At 31.2% G+C, this 26,995-nt stretch overlaps 1 protein-coding gene across 1 annotated transcript; it reads left to right on the forward strand.

Annotated features, from left to right (window-relative positions):
- On the forward strand, window positions 1-26,481 carry LOC128170922 (uncharacterized). Its single transcript, XM_052836686.1, has 31 exons — window positions 1-167; window positions 2,845-3,087; window positions 3,506-3,766; window positions 4,065-4,199; window positions 4,530-4,670; window positions 5,258-5,392; window positions 6,513-6,647; window positions 6,729-6,863; window positions 8,658-8,792; window positions 11,142-11,276; window positions 11,833-11,967; window positions 12,078-12,209; window positions 12,515-12,649; window positions 13,133-13,250; window positions 16,888-16,994; window positions 17,682-17,854; window positions 19,365-19,452; window positions 19,535-19,611; window positions 19,727-19,763; window positions 19,971-20,068; window positions 20,662-20,790; window positions 20,922-21,064; window positions 21,313-21,448; window positions 22,690-22,839; window positions 23,233-23,332; window positions 23,603-23,676; window positions 23,907-24,032; window positions 24,206-24,328; window positions 24,506-24,630; window positions 25,013-25,148; window positions 25,514-26,481. The coding sequence occupies exons 1-31, from the start codon at window positions 101-103 to the stop codon at window positions 25,583-25,585; spliced, it is 3,936 nt and encodes a 1,311-aa protein (XP_052692646.1). The 5' UTR covers window positions 1-100; the 3' UTR covers window positions 25,586-26,481.
- Window positions 26,482-26,995: the final 514 nt, after the last annotated feature.

The following is a 26,995-nucleotide window of genomic DNA, read 5'->3' on the forward strand; positions in this document are numbered from 1 at the left end:
TTGTCGATAGGGTCAAACAGAACAGATGTAAACATTTGCCATTAAGACCTTACCCGGAAGTTAAACTAATGCATTTCATACCTGTAAATATTGACTAAGGATGTGGCCGCACCTGATAGAAAAGGTAGCCCTTCTACAATTATTATTCGCAGGAGTATCATGCTTTGGTAAGATTCATATTTTCTAATTAATTATCTTTTTTTTTATATCTATCTTTCGAATACCTGCGTAGTTTTGATAATATCTTTCCGACGGGGGGCACTGCAATCAGATATCAGCATTTGTATCCTAATGGGTTTTTTTCTTTTCCATCCTATACAATTTTTTATGCCTTCTCTTTGTATTTTTCATTCCTTTTTCCATCCCATTTTTATTCACCGTGTATTAACTGCTTCATAGACAAAGCAGACACATGTTAGTCCTGCTTTTATATCCAATTGATGTACGCAGACTTAGACCAACGATTGAATAAGTACCTCACATTAAACTGCAAGATATATATGGTTCGCTTTGAAAATATTTGAATGCACAGAAGTATTAAAATAGGTTTAATACTTTTTTTTATAATTTAGTGTGACTGCGTTCACTACTGAAGTTCAATGAAAGTTGAATGTGTTGCAGTACTTAATGCAAGGTTACTTCCTAAACCCGAGAAGAAAATAAAAAATATCTGAAACGCATGACGGTCTCTCTCTCTCTTTCTCTTCTTCTCTCTCTCTCTCTCTCTCTCTCTCTCTCTCTCTCTCTCTCTCTCTCTCTCTCTCTCTCTCTCTCTCTCTCTCTCTTTTAAGTTGGGATGCTACATCAACATTTATTTGTTTTATTTAAGTGGAATGCTACATTAGACTTTAATTTTATGGATTGTTAAAGCACTATTTCTGAAATATGATTTCTTTGCTCGAAGAAGGGTATACGTATATAATTTTTTTGTATATTTCATAACAAAATGTGCACGTGTTTTGGTTGTCATTATCAACACGCTGAAAAGTGGTGTGGACAGAATATATTTTATAAAAGTATAATAAATCAAGTTCACTAATGTCAAAATTTTTATTTTTTAAATCAAAAAATGTTAACAAAACTAAAAAAGAAACACATTGTGTTCATATTTTTAAAACCTATAGATACATTTTTAATGAGATAAGTTTCATAGAGATAAATATAGTACAATCTTTAAAAAAAAATATTCAAATATTACCGATCTCGATATAAAAAATTATCCAGATCTAAACTGAGAGATAAAACAATATTATAACCACGAAAATGTCTTTATCTGCAGCCAGATCAGTTGAGTTTAATTGTTTAGGTAATTTACAAATCATTTTTCAACCAAATTTTACGGGGTTTTTTTTGTTGGTAAACTCGTTTAATACACATGTATTTAAATTTTCCATTATTCAATAAGGATTAGGCCACTTTATATCGTCTTTTTTCAACACGTGCGAGACAATGTCCATAAACTACCAGTTAATTATACCCGATTAGTAATTTTTGTTAAATTAATAAAAAAATAAACATACTTTTATTTGGTAACTGGGATTCTAGAAGACGACAGAGAGGATACAGAGAAAGTCCTGTGAGCATTCCTCCAGAGAAAGTTTAAACTGGACTATAAAGTCCAATTTGAACGAGCCCATCGGGTTGGCAAGTACAATGAATTCAGTGAGCATCCCAAAATATAGTTGCTAAGTTTACCTAATACTTCAAAGACTGAGAAATTATTCTCACCAGCGCTGCAAAAATACTACGCGGAACAAGTTTATATGTCAACGAACGATTTCCACCTGAAATCGAATAAAAAGAAAAAAAATTGTACCCTGTTATGAGGCAAGCGAAAAAGAAAACATACGGATTGTTGGGGATGTTCTTTGCATCAATGGAGAGATGTACACCCCAGCCCCAGAGTCCACCCCAAAATCGCGCGGAGCTTGGGGACAGAATTCAACCGAAACCCCCACCGTATAAAACGTTTAAAAAAATTTGTACTCTGATGTCCACAACCCTATTTCATTTTTATTGTAAAATCTTGTAAATAAACGAGTGAATAGTGGAAAACCAACCAAGACCCAAACAAGTTACGCGAGTGGATTATAAGCCAAAATATGGTCTAGTGAAATTTATGACTCGTCAAAAGGGCAAATTTAATTAGATGTTTTAGGAAAAGTTTAGCTATGAAAATTACATTAATATATTACCACCTAAGCTCAGAAAGATTTTTATGAAACTTGGAACCTCAAACCACCATCTCCTACAGGGGTCTTGGAGATGGTACATGTACAATATATATTTAAAACAAAAATACAAAGCAAATTAATGTGTGAAGTGTTAATTTTCCGATTTTCCGCGGGATATCATGTAGTGTGGTTGATAAAAAGTTTTGTTAGACATCCCCAGATGAATTGTGAACTGCTGTTGGTACCCCTTCTGCATCACGTATAGTGATATTGCGATCAAAATTAAATTTTGAACAAAAATTAACTCAAAGAATATATCAGCTCTGGAATTGTAAAATTGTAAAATGGGGCTTTACGCCATTTTTTTTAAAACTGAAATATCTAAATGTCGGCTTGTTCTTAATCTTATGTTACTGGAAAACTTTTATGATACAACACGAACAATGACGAACCTAAGGACAGTAAAACTTTTGGTAAATCAAATCAATATATCATTATCTTGAATTGAAATTAAATTTAACGAGATTACGCTAGATATGCTGCTTTAAAAATGTTCAATTAAAATGCAGAGATATATTTCTGCTAACTAATAATTAACATTATAATCAAATTTGATTGATGTACCTAACTATATCACAGTTTAAATAATCAGATTCATTCGACTTTGCAGTGAATGTAGCTTACACACCTGCTCAGGGTTTACAAGGACAAGCGACAATGAGTGAAGATCCATTTCCAAACACACAATGGACGGCAGCTAAAGTTGTTGACGGAAATACATTCCAGGCCGCTAATGGAGAATCGTGTGCCATAATGAACTATGATCAACACTACAAATCTGTTTGGTTGAAAGTGCAGTTAGGGCGCCGGTTCAATGTTGCTTATATTGAACTTTACCTTAGAAACGAACAACGTACGCAACATACATTATTACATTGTAAAACGTACTCTTATTCAGTGTTTAATTAAAGCATTTTACAGGATTTTATATAAATGTACATTAATTTTCATTTAAAAACGGAAAGGGAAAACAGAAGCTTATCTGATTATCCTTCTTTTCTATAATTTTATTTTTTATATCACTAGACTATTTATGTATATTGAAATTAAAACTTCCATTTTCCCCAAAAAGGTTTTTGCAGTTCAAGTTGATATATTAATTCACAGTGACTGTTTCCTAGGCTTACCCCCCCCCCCCCTCCCTAAATAAACAAATAATAGAAAAAAAAATAACAACAAAATAAATGATTATAAAATACAATGAAACAATGATACCGTAAAAGATCTAGATATATTCTAAATATTCAATTGCTCAATTCATTTTTGACTAGTTCTAGATCGATTATCTGGCTTTTCGATATATGCATTCTACGATGACACGTTCGATCCGGCATCACCAAGCCCAAACGACTTCGTCTACCACCATGATCCAATGTCTGGATGTCCAGTCCCAATACAAAACATCACAATCAACAGACTTGTTAAACAAATAGTGTTCACAAATAACCGACCAGTTGGATATCAGTCCACCTGTTCAGGTGAAAACAGCAACCTTTACACATCAATCGAAATTTGTGAAATTAAAGTAATGGGTAAGTCTGCACTCTAATTTTGTTTTAAAGTATACCAAACATTGAGTTCTATTGTTAAAAATTTGACAAATTGAGCATAAATAGTGTATCTCACCTGATGCATAATGAGTAATACATATCAACATAGAAAGTATAAGAGGAAATCCTGGATTAAATCTGCGTCATTAAATAAGCTCAAACTTTGACACAAATATTAAAAGTATACGTGTTATACATTGTTATTCAGTTACCTTTTAATGAATGGTTTACTTTATTTTCAGTTGTCTTAATCCTAGAATTGTCTCTGCGCTATTATTAGGTTGTGATACTGGGCGGTATTCTACTGGCTGCGTTGGCGAATGTCCCTCATGTACAAATAAAAACTGTGACGCTTTCAATGGATCCTGTATTGATAAATGTCCCGATCCCAACGCTTTAACGGAAAGTTGCATAGGTGAGGCCCAGTAAATGTGCTTATTAAGTGTATTCCCTGTTAGATAGCGTTGTATTGCATTTGTTCCCCTCTTTAATAGCATAGCAATTGTATACTTAATATTGATTATTTGATATTTATTTCACTTTCAACTTCAAATTTAAACCACATTTAATTCATATTCACTTTTGATGCAATCACTACATTAGGCTATCGTTCATATAATCTGAACTATTTGTATTGTTATGTAATTATGTTTTTATTATCTTTAATAACCTTTTATATAGAATACGATTTAAGATTTTGCAAATGTTGTATTTTTGCTTAAGTCTATTGCGGGTTTTTTTTCAGTATGTGCAGATGGACAATTCATTTCTAATGGACAATGTGTGAACTGCAAGGGGCACTGTATACACAGTGAACATTGTAACAAGTTGACAGGGGGATGTGATAACGGGTGTGCAACTCAATGGACAGGGAATTTTTGTGATCGTAAGTACACACGGCTATTCACATATAATATAGAACGGAAAAAACAGTCTTTAAGTTTATTTTATGATATTCAAAGTCGATGCTTTGCAAGCACAGTTCATTTCATTCATCAAAAACCATGTGCTAAACCATTTAAGAGCTATTTACATAATGTACTATAATGCAATATATTCAACTGGGTAATGCCTGGATTTGATTGACACTAACTTTGTTGTATTGAACATTTTAAATTAAGAATCCAGAGTTAAATTATTTCTGTTTAAATGAACAATGATCATAATAGCGACCATAGGAAAGCAACCACAGCTCGCCGGCTAGCGAAGCGAACTCCAAGAACTTGTGCGCGCGGGAAAAAGAACAGGCTTAACCGGCAGATTCATCAAGATTTTTTTTTCTACATCCCATAGTGCTCTCTAATGTGTTCCCTTGTGGTGTATGCCAAATATGGCTGACATTTAACTCGTAATATACCTAGAGTTTTGAAGACCCGTTTGATTAGATAAGCTTGTTTTCAAAACCGTGCCTTAAATGACTTTTTTTTCTTTTCTCTGAATTTATATTGGTTTTATCTTATTGTTTTGTATTAGAATGCAAAGATCACTTTTATGGAAGTGATTGTTTAACTCCATGCGGGCACTGTTTAAACAATGAGACATGTGAACAGGGAACTGGTCAATGCCCCAATGGATGTGTGCCACATTGGCAAATGAACAAATGCGACAGTAAGTTTTTAAAAAGTGCTAAGTTGAATCTGGAATATCTTGACACATCACAATCAACAGTTACAGCATTGAAAATATGGTCTTATAATTGTCTTAATTGATTTTGCCCGGTTAAACATTTTCACTTCAAAAGAAGAAACTATGCGTTTTAAAATCCTTTTTTTTTAAATTATCCAATTAGTAAGTCATATTCAAACTTATACTCTTGGTTATAATCAAGCCTCCTCCTCTCCACCTTTGTTTTATTTATTACAGTCCTCTGGCGTTTTTAATCACTACGAAGTATTGACTTTTTGTACCTATTTTCTGTGGTGTTAATATTTCAGAACCTTAATTAACAATTTCCAAAACAGAGGTCACAGTCAGTGGTTCTATTTTTACATAATGATAAGTTAAACTATGCAGAATTATTGTTATTTTCAATTTGTTCTTATTTTATTTTTCTTATTTTTTCCTTTTCTACTTATTTCTTCATATGCCATTTAGGTCTCTCTAAAGATTTCAATATAGATAAATTTATACTGGAAAAGCGGATTGTAGTATCTTTTAATGATTCATATCTGAACTAAGTTAAATTCATTATTTCATACATAAATCAATAATAGAACGCAATCAAAACACATTTGAGGAAAAAGAAAAAAAAATATTCGACACTCGGAGGTTGAGCCTGTTTTATTTTGGCACGTCCACGTCCACGACTTTAACAAATGGGTTAATTAAGTGAAACCTCGCCACTTTGAAGCAGAATAATTTGAGAATGCGTGGATCGATTTTGAAACGAATTTCATATTTTGTATTTATTAGAGCGTCTCTATCGCAAAAAAATAAAACTCTTAAAAAATAAAAATTCAGGATTTTGTCTCCTTCCGTTCGACGGCATCATTTTTATGGGCATAATTGCGAAAATATTTCAAAATCTTCTAGAACTGTTACAACAAAAAAGGTTGGGTGTTAGTGTATCAAAACAAATTTGAAATTATCTTTAAACATGATTTAATAAACTAAATAATTCTTATATTTTGTATTAAATGACAGAAAACTGACATTGCCATTTTTGCTCAATTGACCGGTTTGATAATTTGGCGTGTTGTAAAAACAATATATCTGGTTTGATTCTAAGTATGCAGCGACCATTTTCATGGCAATGACTGTAACACTCCGTGTGGAAACTGTAAAGATAAAACAGTGTGTGACAAAGGGACTGGTCACTGTCCTACTGGATGCCAGAGTCACTGGACGGGGGACAAGTGTGATGGTAGGTTTAACATAATGATGCGCATTATTCAACTATTGGTATCTTACGTTACTATATTTAATGACATCGGTGTTGTTTCAGTTTGCGCCGATCACTTTTATGGTAAAGAATGTAACAACATGTGTGGGCACTGTAAAGATAACAGTGTGTGTGACAAAGGGACTGGCAGGTGTCCTAATGGATGCCAAGCCCAATGGACGGGAGCGAAGTGTGATGGTAGGTTTCTTGACTTATGCTAAACGTTAGTCTTGTGTAAACGGTTACTCCTCCAAAGAGCATGAAAATATTTCGGTCTACGTGAAAGATATTTTTAGGTAATTTTTCAATATAACTTTTTTTGAAATTTCAAAAATGTAAACTACGTCAACCCTAAACAGATGTGCTGTAACTTTTTTTTTATTATTTATGGTTCAAGTTTTCCATTGCATGCTCATCAATTTCAACATGCCCAATAAAAAAAAACCTGTGACATCAACGGTTTCGAACGACATAATAGTTATACTGATTTGGGTATTTTTTATATTATGAAATCGATGAATTGTAAACTATTAACAACTGGTGTGGATTACTGCGAAGTTTTATCTGTAATATAATCATCTTCTATAGTTGCGTTTCGTTTTATCTGATGATCTGTGCCTCGTTACTGTGAGTGCGTCAAATTTTTTTTGACCGGAGATAAAATGACTCGTTTAATGTGCATATTTTGGTCGTTGTGTTACCTTACCCGACACAAATGTTGTACTTTTTTCTTACAAGTGACTTTGACATTGCCCGAATGACCTTGTGTTAAGGTTATGAGAGTTTTGCACTTTTTCCGCCACTGACCTTGACCACGCCATAATGATCTTGGTTTAAGGTCATGAAAGACATAAGCAGTATTTGTGTGAAGAAATAACTTCCAAAGTCTTCTCCATAAGAAAGATATGGACAGACAAACAGACGGACAGACGGACGGACAAGGTTATTCCTATATACCTTAAACTTCGTTTGTGGGGGGATAGTAATGAAAAAATTCTACAGAAGATATGCGTCAAATGATTATTTTATAATGTCATTGACATTTTATTCCAATGCCAACTTTCATTTTAATATCGACATTATTAAATATTCAAAAATTGACAATATTGACTTCGATTGCTACACTTATTTGCTTTTACGTTCTGCACATATGCGAATCGATATCGATACGATATCGTCGATATAAAAAAAAATACCGATGTTAATTACAGACAGCTCCAGTTATTAACACTATATTGTTAATTAACACCAAAATGAATGTAAAGCAACGTCAATGCAAAATAACGTCAAAATAATGTTATCTAACTATTGTAAGATAATATCAAAGCGATATCGTCACTATCGACAAAACGTATCGACAAGCCAGGCATTATGCCTATATACGAGTCGATATTGATGCGATATCTTTTTCATCAATGCTATCGACATTGAGTATAAACAAATCTAGTTGTGAATATATGATAATTGATATCGATCCGATTTTGCCCATTTCGACGATATCGACACCAAGGTAAATCAGTAGCAATAAAAGTATAAAGTATAAATTAGGTATATATGATTTTTTTATGAAAATGATATCAATACAATATTGTCGATATCGATTAAAATATAGAAATGCCTAGTAAATATTAAAAATGTCTCAATAGCTTTAGTTGTCTACATCCTCGAATCGATGTCGATACGATATCGTTGATATCGACAATAAAGAAGTAAAATACGGATTCTCAATCATTGATAGTTTCAACATTAAAATATTCAGAATAAATTATTTATAATCATGGTGTTTCACAATAGTGAAATGACATCGATGCGATATCGACACATATTTTTATAGTGTTTAGTACAGATACCGGTATGCATTTGAGTTTTATCAGATCGATATCAACAAATCGATATAAATGCAAATTTCCTACATTTCATCAATATCGATACTACATAGTTTATTGGACATGACTTATCAATGCTAAGTAATAACATTTTTTTTAATTTCAGTGTGTATCGATCACTACTACGGCATTGACTGCAAAACCCCGTGTGGAAGATGTAAAAACAACAGTGTGTGTGATAAAGGAACTGGTCACTGTCCGAATGGATGCCTGAGTCACTGGAAAGGCGAAAAGTGTAACAGTATGTTTTCACTGATCAATTAATGTTACAATATATGTAAAAGGCAAACTAACATATCTAGTTTTAAGGGTTTTTTGATGATCATGGTAAAGGCAATGATAATGATATTAGAAACAAGTTTATATTCGTTTGCTTTTCAGCTCACCTAAACTGAAGGTTCAAGTAAGCTTTTCTGATCACCTGTTGTCCGTCGTCTGTCCGTCCGTCTGTCCGTCCGTCTGTAAACTTTTCAAATTTTTGACTTCTTCTCTAGAACCACTGAGCCAAATTTAACCAAACTTGGTACGAAGCATCCTAATGGGAAAGGAATTCTAGATTTTTAAAATAAAGGGCACAACCCTTTTTAAAAGGGAGATAATTGCGAAACTGCAAAAATTGGGTTGGTGTCTTAAAAAGTCTTCTACTTAAGAACCATTGCACCAGATATGCCAATATTTCCACCAAAGCTTGTTTTTATAGTGAAGATTTTAAATTGTAAAATTCGCAATCCCCGGGTCAATACTGGGGTCCCAAGAGGGGTTCAAAATTGATTAAAAAAGACAAATTTAACATAGAAATATATGGGGGGAAATGTTTTTAAAAATGTATTCTCAAGGACTACAGTGCTAAAATAAGTGAGATTACTATACAAGTACCCTAAGATAATGTAGATTCGAAATTGTGAAAACCGGGATCCCCGGACTAATACTACGCACGGCTCCAAAATATGTTCAAAGGTTAACATAGACTTATATAACGGGAAAATCTTTTTAAGAATTACAATGCTACAGTTTGTGAGATTACTATGCAATCATTCTAAGAACGTGCAGATTCTAAATTGTTTAAATCATTTTTGATTAAAAGAAGTATTCAAAAAAAATAAAAAAGAAATTTCCATGATAAGTTAATCATAGTTGAATTATCTGCAAATACATGTGTATGTTTATCGACTAGTTATTTGTTTTTTTGGAATTTCGATCCCGACATCAATTGCTCACATATCGGGATCCAAGTGATTGGGATCAAAGATCATAAGTTCAAACAACCTCATAAAGTTGTGGATCTTAGTTTTTACGAAGTTTTGGTTCACAAACACACAGTTAGGAAAGATAAAGGAACAAAGGATAAAAAATGATTATGGATAAAAAGTAGGAATCATTGATATACTTTATCAACTATATATAGACTTTCCATGTTTTTGAGTTTAGTCTATAAGGCAGATGATCGATGAGAATGCAAATCTAACATGCCAAATGTCCTCATTACACTTGCAATATTTTTTTTTTTAATGAATCGATAAAGAAGCTTTTAATGATTGAAATACAAAACATATACCAATATCATCTTTTAATTATTTTACGAATTTTTTTCATTTTTTTTTTTACAGTGAAATGGGATTTTTTTTTACTACAAATGGGTATTTTAGAGCTTAAAATTCAGTCTCATTTGATGTGTAAAATAACTATAATAAAACATGCCAAAGATAAAATTGTTTCTTCTTTTTATGTATTGTTTAATATATGGCAAAATCTTGAAATTTATGAGTTTTACAATATTTATTCAGAGTTCACTTCATAATAAACCCTTTCGAATTAAAATGATACAAGGACTATTGTTAAGGTGAGCGATTTGTGGCCCATGGGCCTCTTGTTTATAAGATGTTCTCTGATTGGTAAAACTACATGCACTTTCTTTTAATACTATTACATATTAAAAAATATTGTGCAATTTGCTATTCGGCATATACGATTGTTAATTAAAAAATGGACATGATTTTTTTTTTAAAAATTGACGTATAGTTACCTAACGTGTAGGCGTTTCCTTTTTCTTTTGATTTGCATTCGATTTATTCTTTAGATTTTTGGAATTAATGCACGAATAATATGAATGTATCAAGATACCTTAAAACTATAATCAAAGATTATATCAGGATTACCTTATATAATCTGATCAGTTACGAAAAACAAATTCATAAATGCCATCCTTTCTATTATTTACTAATTGTAAGTAAAAAATAAGGAGTCATTATTTAAACATAAGGTAACTACTAAGGTCAAAGTGTGATAAATCCAATACAACCCCAAAGTGGGTTTGATTTCGCCCTGAATGTAACGATTACCTCATACATAAATTTAGGCAATTATACGATTAAAAATTAACTGAATGACACTTTTTTGCGTGTTTTTTACTTGTTTTATTTCGTATAAATATACAAACCTCGTGGTATCAGAAGAACAGTATCAGTATAATTTGTATCAGGGGACCCTTTTCCTGACCATTAATTCATTACAGTTCTCATTCACGGTGTGATCACAAAGACTTTTGAAAATGTTTAAAAATGTATGTCTATCAACCACATTAAATTTTCAGTTTGCAACGACCACTTTTACGGAGACAACTGCAACATATCATGTGGGCACTGTAGAAATAACGGAGGATGTAATAACATAACTGGCCACTGCCCTGGTGGTTGTCAAGCTAACTGGCAGGGAGAAAAATGTGACGGTAGGTTGTATAATAAAGTCCTTATGTTGCACTTTAAGTACGTAATATGAAACAATAATTGAACAAGTATGCTTTAACCATTGTGTCTTATCACTGCATGTTAACAACGAAAATTTATTCGAGGCCTGAGTTAATAATAAGCGATGCTAGAGAAAGATTTTTTTATATAACAGAACAGTTTAAAACAAATGGAACACAATAATCGAATTTGAATGGTTCCACTGTAGGACTGCTTACAGATTGTCAACAGTTTGTTCATATTTTGGCAAAAGACAAACTATTCTATTAATGCATTTTCTTTGTTCAATTAGAAGATATTATTAACCTTTTTTAACTTTAAAGAAAGTACAAATTTAAAATGAAACTGATTTATCTTACCTTTGTTCTTATATCTACTAAGTATTTCCCCTCCAATGTTTTGATATACGGTAATTATGAATATCCTTAGACCGGCGTTAAATTTGTAATGTAAAATTGTTAGCTTTCTGAAATGGTTCTTTGTGTTTAACTTTAGATAAACATGTAATGTATTTACCTTGTTTAAAAATTTCTATAGAATGTAAGGACGGGTTTTATAACGCCAACTGCACTAAAAGATGTGGCCATTGTACCGACAGCGAAGTTTGTGATAAACAAAACGGGTCTTGTGTGAATGGTTGCAGTAAAAACTTCCAAATGCCACTCTGTCAGGGTATATTTCAATTATCCAACTGTTTTGTTATAAAAAACTTATTTTGTATCCAAATTATGCTATGAATCAGAATGATGAGGGGACTTTTCATCTAAAGAACGTTATTTTAGAATGTGTTGACGGATTCTACAACATAACCTGTAGCGCTAAATGTGGAAATTGTTTGAGCGGAGTTTGTAATAAATTGAGTGGTGCCTGTCACACAGGATGTCAGCGTAACTTCCATGTTCCTATGTGTCAAGGTAGTGACTTCACTTGTAAAACAGTTTTGTTTAGTGTCACTGTATATGTTTTTTTTTAAATTTAAAAATTTAAGATTTAAAATATCATGATGTAAAAATGTTCCTTATAAGGCAACGTTTAAAATCAATAAAGATAATGAGAAACAGTTTATCAATTTTTTTCAATCTCCAATCTCTTAACTCAACAGATTAAAATGTTGGTTTTGGTAGGCGCTTATACATGTGACAATAAACTTTGGGTGTTATATTTAAGGTAGGAAACTTTAGGTTCATTTGGGTAATGAAATTTATATTCATTTTTACAGACTGTGTTGACGGATTCTATAATAAGAGTTGCAGTATTAAGTGTGGAACATGTAAAGCAAAGGCAGTTTGTGATAAAAACAACGGGTCATGTCCAGACGGCTGCGATGGTTCAGTTCATCCTCCTCTATGCAAAAGTAAAAGTTTACTACTTTATTATACCTGCATTTTACATTTTTAAAACAATTTCAAAAACATCATATATTCTTCATTTTGATAATCATTTTTAAATTTATTGAAATATGTAAACTAAGTGCATAGTAAATAGTTTTTGAAGAACATGATGTTCGGTCATTAAAAGTAAGAAGTTATAGTTTTATATTTAACACCAATCAAGTATGACTTCCTTTATTTTCATCGAAAATTTAATGCATATTATAGCTCTGTAGAAACTGGCAGGACTGAAATATACACGCCGTATGTATCGATTGGTCGAAACCTTTATCGACATAAAAATAATCACGGACTGCAAAAAATATTTTATGATGATGTCAGATCGATATAATGACCCAATGTATCGTGTACTTCATTATTATGTGGTGTTTGTTTTGGGTTTTTTTTTCTAAGGAACAGTTTTACACGTGGCTTGTCACTTAAGAATATCCTTTCATTTTTTGAAGTCGGTATTGAAAAACAAACAGATGATTCGGAGACGAACGAAGGTGCGGTGGCTGGAGGGGTTGTATCGATATTGGTTGTCTTGGCGTTGGTAGGAGTTGTTGGCGTGATCTATAGGCGGTAACTAATATTGATTTTTTTTTTTCAATATCTTCTTCTTTAAAAAAACTAATAAATGACCTTTATTGACTCTCATTTAATCTGTAACATAAACAAATTGTATGCACTACATGTACGATTTTTTTTTTAAATTGGAAGAAATTGTTAACATTAGAGAAAAAATTTGAACTACTAGTATTTTAAAAGAAATCAATGCAACGTTTTGATTCCCCTGCATTAAGTGAATGTGTTTTCCTCCGATCTGTTTATCAATTCGCAATGTTTGTTTAAAATATTTTTGTTGCTTTTTTTTCCTTATTGAATTGTATTTTAAGCTCACGTCTGTCTGTCTGTCCGTCTGTAAACGTTTTACATGTTGAACTTCTTCACTAAAACTGCTTTACAAATTTCAACCAAATTTGGCACAAAGCATGTTTTATGGAAAGGCGGATATAAATTGCAGAAATGAAAGACCGATCTTTATTCAAAGCCGAGAAAACCTTGAAACTGTAGAAAAAGGGGGATGCATTTTTAAAAATCTTCTTCTCAAGAACTACTTACAAGTCAAATTCAACGTAATTTAGCATAAATCGTCCTTGGGGGAAGGAAAATATGAATTGCAAAAATTAAGGGCTAATTCTGTTCAAAACTTGAGTAATTAACGAAAATAATGATAAGACAAAGAGAATGGGGGTCAGTCAATTTAACTTCGGGCTCGATATTTCATCCATCGAAAACTGGTCTATATTAGAAGCAGCCGTCTTGAACTAAAATGAATTTGCTTGTTGTGCCACAGTTTACGTGCGAAGGGAATATTTGAAAGATTCAAAATATATTTGTGCCGTTTAAAGGAAGTAAATTGAGGTTAAATGTCTCACTGCATTGGCATTTTTATTTGTGACGATGGTTTTAGCTTATTTTAATTTTCGTTTAGCATGTTTAGTTTCTTTTTGTTTTGACTTGAGAGGAACCATCCTCTTTATTTTAGTATTTCAAATTATTACGTGCAGACTTGTAAATCAGACAGCTGATTGTTTACATGTACCTGCGCGAAATTTGATGCACCATCAGCATATAAAATAATACTCATTATGTTGGTTACTGTTATTCGGTACGATCTCTACGTAATGGTTGATTAATGCAACATGTTTTATTAAGATGCTCAGCAATTTCGATCTAAACGGAGATTATTCTCTTTGCTAGAAATACATAAGTATATATATGATGAGAAATAAATTGTTTTTTTTTGTTTTAGTGCATTTTTCTCTTGCTTTAATTGTTTACAAATTTCTATATACTAATCAGATCTGAGAGTCAATCTTCGAGTTATAAGCAAGATACAGCAAGAGCTTTGCGCTCAATGTTACTGTATGTTTGTACACAAAACTGAGTGCTAAATGCTTTAGTTCAACCAGGCCTCTTGATTCTCTTTAATTAGGGCCGATATTTGGCCCAATTCCCAACCCGAAAAAGGCAAATTTTTCCCCAAATTGAGTGTTTTTCCCAATTTGAGATTGACTAAAGTAAAAAATGTAACTAACATAAAACCATACTTATTATTAGTATATATCATGTATATTCAGCAGTCATTAAAAAACGTTGTGAAGATGTGCAACACTACCGCATTGTAAACTGTTTCTTGTGATCGGTTACTAGCCAGAATTTCCTCAGACAGAGACAGTGTAATTAATAAACGATGTTTAATACTTTTTATCCTGATATTAGTTAGTTGATAAGCTGTTAATAGTTTATAATTCTGCAATAAATGTTAAAATTATTATAAAAAATGTTTGTCTTAACATATCCTCTACAAAACGGTAGTAAGTGGGTCAGAGGGTTGGACTAATACCCGAAATACCCAGAAGTACAAAGACTGATTTTATAAATAGTGACAATCAGCTTACACAATCAAAAAAAACTTATTATTTGTATAAGGTTTAAATACAAAAATAAATTAAATTTTACATTAATACAAATAAAATACTTTTTTTGAAATGTTGATAAACTGTTTCATTTTTTTTCCTTTGCCATTTGACATATATTGTAATTACACAAAAACCTTTTGGGAAATTTTACATTTGCATTAAGAAACTTGTATCACACTCTATGAATAAACTTTTTTCCTTCTCAATGTTATACTCACATGTTCCCAGTTTTAAAAATAATTTTAAAAAAATATTAATTTAAAAAAAATCCTATCAGTATACCGGTACCCTAGTTTTTTTGTTCAGTGGACTGTACATATAAATTAAGAAAAAAATCCCCAAATTTTATTAAAACGTCGCATTTTTCCCAATCCATTGGCCCCGGCCCCAGTACCAAAAATGGGTGTGAGAGGCCCCCTGAGTTCGTTTATATTTTAAATACAGCTATGCTGAATAGGAAATACCAAGTTTAAAAATCTTAAGTTGAATGTAAAAAGCTCATGTGAACAGAAACATGAATCAAACCAAGCTATGTATTTTGCTTATAATTCTATGATTGACGCTGTTATTTTGGTTGATCAATAAAAACTGCTTGCTAAAAGGATGATATGCTGTAACTACTTTCTGGTGTTCCTTCTTAAACGATGAATTGCATAAAACTACACAATTTTTTGATAGTTTTCAGAGGACAAATAAAAACGATGTCTTTTAAACATTTTCCATAGTCCTGACACATTATTATAATGAGGATAAAAGCATCAGCGTTGTTCTTAAAGAAAATATTGCAACGGAAAATCATCTTTGTAGACACTTGCTGTTTTTTAATAAAGATGAAAATAATGTCTGGGCCTTGGTACCATAGAGCGACATGCCTGCTAGTACATTGATTTAAATTATAGCTCTTTAACATATGTAACAACCTTTTTCAGTTAAGTTTATTCATCATTCAAGTGAGTAGGAATATGAAATTTCATACAAAATGAATTCATGCATGGTAAACGACAATTGTTTATAATGGAGAAGGCCAATAAATTTTTTCAATGTTTTTAATTTGAGGAATTGAGCAAATTCATTCTGGTGCATTGTGGTACACTTTTCTTCTTTCACATATAGGATTTTTAAAAATAAAATATAATAACTAGTAAGTAGTGGAGGGAGAAGATATGACTTTATGCTCTCATCTATTTTAATCGTTTTTTAAAGTGATGGGCTGGGGGGGGGGGGGGGGCTAAAATAAAGCGAACTGGAAGTTAACTTTGAACACCATCTGAAAATTAAGTTCTTTATATTGCATATAATTTTAATTTCGATAAAAATAGTATTCTATAAAGGTCAAAGATTAAGTATATGTTAAAATGAGTGTAGAATTCGGATATTCATTTTTGGTTAATCTACCGAGGGGCCCTATGGCACAATATCCTTTGAACGCCCATGTAAAGCCCGTGTTGCTCAGGTGAGCGATGTGGCCCATTGGGCCTTTTGTTTATTGTAGTGATGACAATATAATTTAAAAGTTGAGCTATGATAGCTTTTCACTTAGAAATAACATCAAAGCTAAACAATTCAATTTGTTTTTAATTTGTCGGTGTTGAAATCATTAACTGGTTATACAATTATAATACAGCCATTAGTTAAAAGTGGTTAAGAAATTTACGACAGTACAAACAGTACAAATACACATATCAATTACGTCATACATAAATAACTCCTAATTTAATAATGTTCAATTTTAGACGAAAAGGAGGCAGGAGCAAAGAGACACAAAGCAACACAACGTCAAAACCTTCCAGGTTTCCGGCAAAACAATCCAGTAAAGGGCAAAAATATACTGATCTAACCGGTAAAATCACAAATTCAAGTGGTTCTTGATAATTACCATCACCTCCAGACGCTGTTCTTTCATTATATAATGGTTAATTTCATTTAATTGGTTAACAATACATGTCTGTTAAACATTTGCCTCATCAACTGCTGGTGGTGAATCAAACCCATCCGCACCGAACAGGTTTTGACACAGCTTCATTCTATATCATTATTCTTATTTGTTGAATAATCAAATTAGACGCAGTTTATTATCCGTTCTATTGACTTCGGCGTTAGCAACACACTTGGCAAGGATAACACAACAAATTGTTACATGCGCGGAAATTGTGGTCGGTTAAAATATTTTCCAAGGTGAAGATCTAGTTAATGATTTCAGAGTCTTTTTGGTGCTTAAACAATTAAAGGTCACAATTAATCTAATATATCTTTTTCCGTACTTTATGATAATAAGATAATTATATATCATTTTCATGACATTCCATTGGCAATCTTTTTGGACATCTTTCTACAAATTAAGCACCGATACACCCCGTAAAACAAAGCATAATAAAAAATACATGTGTATCTTGAATTTCAGAGTTCCTCTCATTTACTAAATCTTTACATTAACATCTAGACCTTTTATTTGTTCAAATCTATTTGAGAATCGATCGATTGATGCAATATTTATAATCAAATTTTAATATATAATTATGTTTCATAGAAAACACCCATGACGTTTCATCTGGCGAGTATATAAATGTAACAATGACAGTGGACGACGAGGGATATTATAATACTACAGAGTTAAACACGTTCATTGAAGTTAACGATTTACAAAAAGTAATACAGGAGAAAGGCAATGGCGAAAACAACGTGTTCCAGTCGGAATACAAGGTATTTAAAGGGTGTTGTTTGCTAAGGGTTGAGATCTCAAATTCGAATTGTTATAAAGTTCCATGTCATGAGTAAAACTTGTTCTAAACAAAAGATTATATGTGAAATGAATTAAAAGTGACATAACATTCGATTTTTCTACTATATTATGGAATTAGGCTCAAACAAAAATAGACTTTTAGCCAAACAGAGGAAATTCGGACCGAATTTTGCAGATTTTGATTTCCGCTAAAACATTTTTGGCAGTACTCTAATATCAAAAGTTAAGATTTTATTGTTTAATCTATATAATTTTGCATATTTTCTGTTAGTTTTACCTCACTTGTTTATTAAAATAATCGTATGGTTCGACTTTCAAAAATATTGAAAAATGCTAAGTAAAAAGAAACACTATCTCAAAATTTTGATCATTGCCCTCATATAAATTATATGCCATCACATCAATAAAAGTAGTTAAATATTATCAATGTTTTTGCATTATCATCATTCAATTTTTGTAAAATTGGATCAAAAATGGATAGGGATTTCAAAAGTGATAGATGAATTTCGGACTGGAAAATTTATGGAAATTGTGAGCGTAGACTTAATGCTTTAGATGTATTAGTGTCACTATCATTCACAAACTATATTTCATTTTTAAAAGTGTTGAGCAATTTTTATTATTTTCACAATTAAGAAAATCTCAATCATAGTATAACATTTTAAGGGATTTTCCTCCAATTTTCCAAAAACAATCAATGGCCATTAACTCAAAAAGTAGGTCATTGACGTAAAAGTAAAAAATAACACTACAATCAAAGGTCTCCCATGAAAGGTTTAAAACATACAATAGATGGTTTTTCATTATCATAAGTGGATTTTTTTAATTCTGAGTAAACGTCATCTTTAATGTTTTTGCTGAAAATACTGCAATAAATGAACAGGTTGTATGTTATCCATGTAGTAAAAATATCTAGTATGGACAAGTAAACAATCATATATAGAAGTCTTTTAAAAAGAAGGGAGGTATTTTTAAAAATATATATATATATATTCTAGTAATAAAATTTCACATTTTACCAATCACTTATCGATGTTGGATCCGTTCCATTTATTTAATTGAATAGTATCTATACTTAAAAAGAATCTGGCTGATTTACACAGCCTTATCATTAAAGAACTTTTCAATCGCTAAAACATTTATTAAGTTAACTTGTTAAGTGAGATCATGAAACAGAAAAATGTGGGTAAGGATAAAAGCATATCGACATAATAGGAATACAATAATACATATATTGATGCATTATTCTCTTCATTCAATTTTTGTTTTGCAAAATTTTAATCCTTATTTTACAAGAAACATATTCAAGTTTAGCTATTTTTAGTATTCAAAATGTTTGCCTATCTATGAAATTGAAAATTTAATTTGGATTTATTCTATAACAAATATTCACGTTATTTAATTTATATTGACAGAAAAGATAAACATGAATAAGTCCATTCAAACATTTACTTTGATTTTATTTCATAGAGACTTCCGGCTGGAAACACTTGTGTATGCAAAGAAGGGAGGAAACAGGAAAACATGGCCAAAAACAGATTTAAAACAACATTTCCATGTAATTCTTTATTTTCCTTTTTTTTTTTAGTTATTTCATACATTTTAAAACTTCTGACAAGTTTGGAACACTGTTGTTTTAGATGATCACTCAAGAATAGTACTTAACGAAAAATGGACTGATGCAGACAATGATTACATCAACGCCAACTTCATCAAAGTAAGTAATGAAGCAAGCCTTCAAAGGAATATCTTATCATATTCATATTTGTAAAAATACAGACAAATGATCATGCATATTGCACAAACATCCTTGATGTTAACATTTTCTTTAGGACTTTAATGGAAAAAGAACATATATCGCAGCTCAAGGTAGGTTTTTCTCATAGCAGAGTGTGTATATATATATATATATATATATATATATATATATATATATATATATATATATATATATATATATATATATATTAATGTGTTTAATGCGTATAACATAAGTGTGCTTGGTAGATTTAAAGGAATATGTTTTAAGTAAAAATATAACACGACCCAAAACTATTCTCTTTGTAAAATATCAAGGTCCTAAAAACAACACCCTGTCTGATTTCTGGAGAATGATTTGGCGGGAGAATGTGAGGTTGATCGTCATGCTCACTAATATTGTGGAGAACGGAAAGGTATTTAAAAAAGATATTTTTGTTAGTGATTTGTTAAGAAGAAGGTACATTTTCTTTCATTCTAAATCTCATAAAACTACTCATAAACCATTTTGAACATGTGTGTGTATAAAGTCAAAATTGATCAATACATTTTACGGAATATTACATGATAAAGCTATGATGCGAGTTACGTCGTAGGCGACAGCTGCGGACCTACTGTAATATTCAAAAAACCCAATTTATAGGAACTGGTGTCTTCTGCTCAGTTTAATTAAAATTACGGGAAAATGCACTGTTAATGACTTCACAATTAACCTTATGAAAGTATTTTCATATAACTATATATATATTCTTCATTTATTGGTATTCTTTTGTGAAAAAAAAGTTATGTTTTAATTGTTTATGATGATTTTAAAATTCACCCTAAAACAGGGCAAAATATGACTAAAACTGTACCTTGTTCTTTGTTTATAGTTTTCTTGTGCAACATTTTTATTACATTTGTTTTTAAAAAAGAAACTTAATGTAGAAGATTCGAACAAAGAAATGTTGAATTGTTGAAATATAAAGATAAATTATATCTGGAAGTTTATTATTATTTGTATTTAAAGAACAAGTGCGCGCAATATTGGCCTGGGAAGGATAACTCGTTGGAAGTCGGTCCTTGTAAAATGCAGCTTCTGAAGGAAACTACTTACGCATTTTATACGTGTCGAAAGTTTAATGTTCAAAACACTAAAGTAAGAATTGTGTTTACAAATGTTAAAAAGCATAATATTTTTAGTATCATCCAAATCAGCTTTGCTATAAGCACATTTCTTTATTACATTTTACTTGTTTTTGTATATGTGAATATATTATATTTTAACAGTCGACCATAAAAAGAACGATAACTCAATACCACTATACCGCTTGGCCAGATCACGGGACTCCAGAAGAATTAGGATTGGTTCAGTTTCACAGAGCAGTGACTAGAAAATATCAATCAGACGGATTGATGTTAGTTCATTGCAGGTAAACGACCAAACTAATTCTTATCTAAAATGGTGTCAAATGTCTTAGATAGCTCAAAGAAGTAAATAAAATCTCATACTGATCAAATTAATTAGAATTAAGAAAGTAAAAAAAGGAAAGAAAACCGCAACATGTTATTTCCAACCTTAAAAAAAAGAAAAAGAAAAAAAAAGTGTTTGAATCAAAGCCAGCATTTGAAGGTATTCTTGTATACAAACTCAAGTTGGGTTTTTCCTCGTTGTTTTAAGCGCCGGTGTTGGAAGAACTGGAACATTCATTGGTCTAGATTCCTTACTTAAACAAGGAAAAATAACAGGGAAAATCAATGTGTTTGAGTTTGTAAAACAGATGAGAGAGGACAGAATGACTATGGTGCAAACACCGGTAAGTAATCATAAAAAAAATAACTTAACGGATTTTGAATACGCGGAGGTGTTGAGGAAACATATGATATCTGAGTTACATGTAATTTCGTTAAATCACAAATCTTAGTTATTATATACATATTCAAATATCTAGCAACGAAACATAGACCAAAAACAAATAAAAAAAAACTGAAGACAATATTTTTTCCGAAATTAGTTTGTATTACGTAGATTTACACATTGATGACGTAATGATTGAAACTTGGATGTCGTGTGAATTTGATCGGAAAACATTGTAAACATATTCAAAATATAACTAATCTAAGAACTCTAATTAAGTATTGTGGTGTGATTTATTGAGAATTGAACAGAAGAAAACTAGGAGAGATTTAGTGTTATCAATCATTCGCTAAAAGGTAATTACATTTGCTTTTATTTATCGGCCAGGCTTTCCTCTGTCGTTATTAACGATATAAAAATCCGACTAGAACAACACTACCCCGTATATATTGAACTTGAAATTTTATACCTATCCCTTGTTTGATCGATGTTTAAATTAAAAAAATTAAAAAGAGCTGCTAGAACGCCATGTTTTGTGTTGTGCTGATGCAACATACCGTTTTCCTTGCAAACTTTATAAAAGTTGAAAGGTTTTACGAGAGCCAGATGAATAACTATCTAATTAAGAAGAACATAGAATTATCACAGCGGTTCTGATTAAATTGAGTTGTTTTGCCTTCACTTAGTATGGTTATTTTATTTTGGAAATAGCTTTCACGTGATAATGCACCAATGTGGCAGTAATGTACTACCTGATTTTATTGCACTGGCATCTATTCCAAAGGATAACATTAAGGTTTTGATCTTATTCACAATAGTTATTTAATTTTACGATCTTGAATATAACAGTCAAAATAAGACGCTAAATTGCCAATGTGCTTCCTTAACACCAACGCGTATCAGTATTTTAATGCATGATAATGATAATTCATGAAAATATCAAATATTATTGGACATTCAAAAAGTCCGTTTCCATCCATAGAATATGTAACGTTTACAACAGTGCGTTATTTCTTTAAACAACTTTTGATAGCATATGTATTACCATTGAATTGAATTGTCAAATTACAACGATAAATCCGAACGTACAATTTTTTTATTGAATAATTGTTCGATTTAATTGCGATTTTAATACATTTTGATGCAATTTCCATAAATTCTATTGATATTTTTTTGTTTGTGGATTGTTCTCTTTTTTAGGAACAATACATTTTTCTTCACAAAGCATTGTTGTTCGGATTCCAAGAGAAGGCCACGGTTATACGTGAGAGTGACATACCGACCAGACTCCAGACATTGTTTCAGGATTCTTCACCGTTAAACCAGAAGGCTCTATACAAAGAATACAAGGTACGAACTGATTTTTTCAAGATAATCTTTTAAATTAGATTTATATCTCTGGAAAATAAGAAGAAATGGTTTATTTTTGTATTAGATTTCAAATTATGACCAAAAATAGAGTAACCTGATAAAATTATTAAGACCACGGAATATAAAATCAAAATACAAGGAAACATTCATGATTTATTGCTTATTGTAATTTAAGGCTCAATGAAAATGTCTTCATAATCAAAAACTGTCCTTTTTTGTTGGGGGGGGGGGGGGGGTTGTATGTTTGTTTGCCTTTTTTGTAGTAAAGCTACCTATTCTAGGAAATGGATTAAACAGAAATATCAAACCATTACATATCATATGTTAGTCGATCATACATAATAACAAAGTTCTCTAACTATCATATTTTAGTTCCTACAAACAGTGAAACCAGTTTTCGAAGACGACGATAAAGAAGACGGAATGAAGCCAGAAAATAAAGACAAAAACTCAAACATGAATGTCATACCTGGTACGCTTGTTAATCAATTCTAATTTTATCAAATATTAGATAGAACATTTAGTTATTGACAATTATAAGTTCAAAAATAATATTAACGTACCATATACGTATGCATTCATATTAATCAGGTTTAAAATATTCTTAACGATTGTACTATGCGACCCTTGATTGCTTTTGTAATACAAATGGCTTCTTTTTCATTTTCACAATATTAAAACTTCAGAAAAATCGAATCTTCAATATGGTTTAAGTTGATTTTTTTTTTAATTTCAATGTCAGTGTCCAAGTATCGTCCTTACTTAACGTCGTATGTAAAAGGAAGAAACGACTACATCAATGCAGTTTGTGTCCCAGTAAGTTACAATTTATAGGAAACCTGCTATTTTACTAATTAAATATTTTTGTATCACAAAATAGCTTGCATGAATATTCCATATGCATCTTCCTGTACAATTAAAATAATGCTTCAAATTCAACATCTACAGGAACTTTACAGTTATGCCGTATTATATCACCGATCGTATGAGACCTTTAGCAATGAAAGTGAATTGATATTAAAGAATATCAATCTTTTTTGTTATAGTCTTTCTCGAGCCTCGGTGCGTTTGTTTTGACACAAGCCCCACTTCCAGAAACAAAAGTTGATTTGTGGACACTGTGTGTGGACCATGATGTTAAGGCAATAGTAATTTTATCTGAAGACAACGAGGTAAATTCATTACTTGACGGTTGTTTAAATGTTAGGTTTTTTTTGTTGTTTTGTTTTGTTTTCCTTTTCTTTTTCTTTTTTTTTTTTAGTCGAGTTGCCTTTTTAATCAGCGAAAATGAGATTGATAAACATTTACAAAAACACAACTTGAATATCTTTTTTTTTCTTCTCAGGATATACAATGGGTTCCGAAAAGAGGTTGTTCCTGCATATGTGCGCCTTATACCTTAACCTCTGGTGACACAGGAAGTAGCATTTGTGCAGTTACACAGGACACATTACTTATTCAAACTGACGTGAGTTCGTTTGACTTTGTGTTTTTATGTTCATTGCATACAGCATTAAAACCGTTGCATTGTTTTGACAAGACTTGAATAATAAGGCAAATAACATGTTACTTTCACTTACAAGGTCCCTCCTTGTACGTTTTTATACACAGTTTTGTTAATCAATTTATGTTTGCCGTAATATAGGATACCAAACAGGATGTTGATGTGTTCCATATACCTTTTGAAAACGACAATGCCATGCTAAAGGGTGTGGAATTGCTGCTGGATAAAGGGAAGGAGAGCGACTTTACCTCAGTCGTCATCAGCAAGTAAGTTTGAGTACAAAATAACAAAATCCTTGTTTACAATTAAATGAAAAATAATGTCAATCTAAATAGAAAGAGTTCAATAACTTTCATTATAATTTGTACAATAGGTGGGGTTTTTTTTGTTAAGAAAGAAATTGTGAGTTGTGATTGCTAATGCTGATCACTGTTTACATTATTTGCCGGTTTGACTGGTACATTTCATATTTTACATAATGCCCCCAACATATTTTACATGGACGGTGACGATCTGGCCGGTAGTTTTTATGCTTTATATAAACCTTTTTAATAATAAAATGCATATTTTATAGAGACGGTGCCAGTCCAGCTGGTAAATTTTGCGTTTTACATAATGCCCTCTAACATTCTGGTATATATTTTACAGGGACGGATCTGGTCCAACTGGTATATTCTGCGCTTTACATAACGCCCTCCAACAGTTACGTATGGACGGAGAGGTGGACATACTGACAACTGTCAGACTGATCCAAACAAGACGGCCGGAAGTCATCACTAAGATGGTAATAAAGTGGACAGGCTGAAATGTTAAGAAAACAAATGCAGATTTACTGTATAAAGTATACACAATAAAATTGGTAAATTGTATACAGTATATCATGTTTATATTCTCGCTCCATAAATTTTTCGCCTTTTTACTCTGGCGGACAGTTTCGCCCGCATCTTTAATTCCCCTAAACACATTTAAGTTTAAAGAAATCTAATTTTAGACATTTAATTTCACTCAGTCTCAAGTTCGCCCACTAAAGCCAAAAAATCGAAAAGGGGAAAATAAAACAGGGGCGAAAATCCCTGAATACATGTACAATATCTTGAAAATCTTGAAATCAAAACGATATATTCACTAACATGTTTTTTTTTCTTTTAGGAGGAATACAGGAGATGCTATGAACTATTATTGTTATCTGTATCAGAAGATGGAATATATGCCAACATGTGACAAATACCGTGTTATATATACCCAAGTGTGGAACAATACAAATTACATGATTAATTAAAAATATATATTTTTATATGCAACAAATATATCTGTCTGTAGTACAGTAAAACGCACTTATAGCGAAATTAGCTTAAACGAATTGATGTTTACAGTGATGTAATGTTTATTATCGTTACTTATTGTGAAAGTAATAAAACAAATTGTATTTATAACGAAGCAGAATCAGTCGTCCTTAGCATTTTGATTAAAGTGTGTTTTACTGTATGACTATTTGTATTCAGTGCCCTAATTGAGTTCTATTTTTTTCTTTTAAATTCATCTCTTTTTTCCTATCAAATATCTGTTCATGTTACTTAAAAATTAATATTCAATTAATTTAGGAAATGTCAATATATATGTACTCAAGCTAGATGGTTGTAATTTTTTTACAACAAATATTTTTTTTCAATTTTTTTTTTAAACTCCTCAATCATCAATTCTCCTGTGTTGAATCATTATTTTTTAATTTGACGTTTCTATCACAAAAGCTTGCTGTATTTGGATTGCATTTGTTGCAAAACAATGAATATCATTACGTAGATAACAAAGACTGTGTTTTCTACACTCAGGCTTTGTATTGATTTGACATGTGATATCAAAGAATTCTTTAGTACAATTAAGATATTCTAAAAATTCAAAGAAATACATAATACGTTGTTTCCTGATTTTGTGTAGTCTTTCTGATGTATGACATCAATTTCATCTGTTTATCTAAAGTTTGTAAAACCAACATTTACAATAACTGACAAGGCATTGCCATAATTCTCGACATTTACATTTGTTATCGTATCTAAGTCATTGCTTTATATATACCCCGACATGTAAACATACAAGATGTATTAAATCTTAGAATCCAAGGTATGTTGTTTGATGCTTCAATGTATACAAGTGCTTTGGCAGCTTACTACATGCATTTTTTTAAAATTATATTTTACATAGATTTATTTTGGAGCATTATTTATCATAATATTTTTAAAATATATATATAAACGGTATCCATATAAGATAAATTAATCGATAGATGTTTAACTTAAGTTAGTATCACAATGATCTTTTCGTATAGTTAGAGTAAACTTGTGCTATTTATAAACAGTGTTTACATCAGAAAATATATCACGAAATATAAACGAATATACCATATGAAAGTCAATTCTGCAAGCATGTTTTAATTCTGGTCATTAAAAAACAAAATGTTTTGTCAAAATATCTTACAACAATTAATCAAATACTGCTGTTCATTTGATTAAATTAAACTATGAATATATACAAACTTCAGTTTCTTTTAAACAGAGTATATCTCTTGAATAATCAAAAATTACTCAACTAAAATATATTAACTGAATACTAATAAGTTGTATTTCTTCAATAATT

This window comes from Crassostrea angulata, chromosome 2 (genome assembly GCF_025612915.1).
Source record: "Crassostrea angulata isolate pt1a10 chromosome 2, ASM2561291v2, whole genome shotgun sequence".
Lineage (NCBI taxonomy): Eukaryota > Metazoa > Mollusca > Bivalvia > Ostreida > Ostreidae > Magallana > Magallana angulata.

Bases quoted from the DNA above. Each gene is read 5' to 3' on its own strand.
- LOC128170922 (XM_052836686.1), top strand. From the start codon at position 101: ATGTGGCCGCACCTGATAGAAAAGGTAGCCCTTCTACAATTATTATTC. The intron at 13,251-16,887 runs GTAACTAATATT...GTTCAATTTTAG, and splicing joins GTTGGCGTGATCTATAGGCG to ACGAAAAGGAGGCAGGAGCA. The intron at 23,333-23,602 runs GTACGCTTGTTA...TTTCAATGTCAG, and splicing joins AAACATGAATGTCATACCTG to TGTCCAAGTATCGTCCTTAC.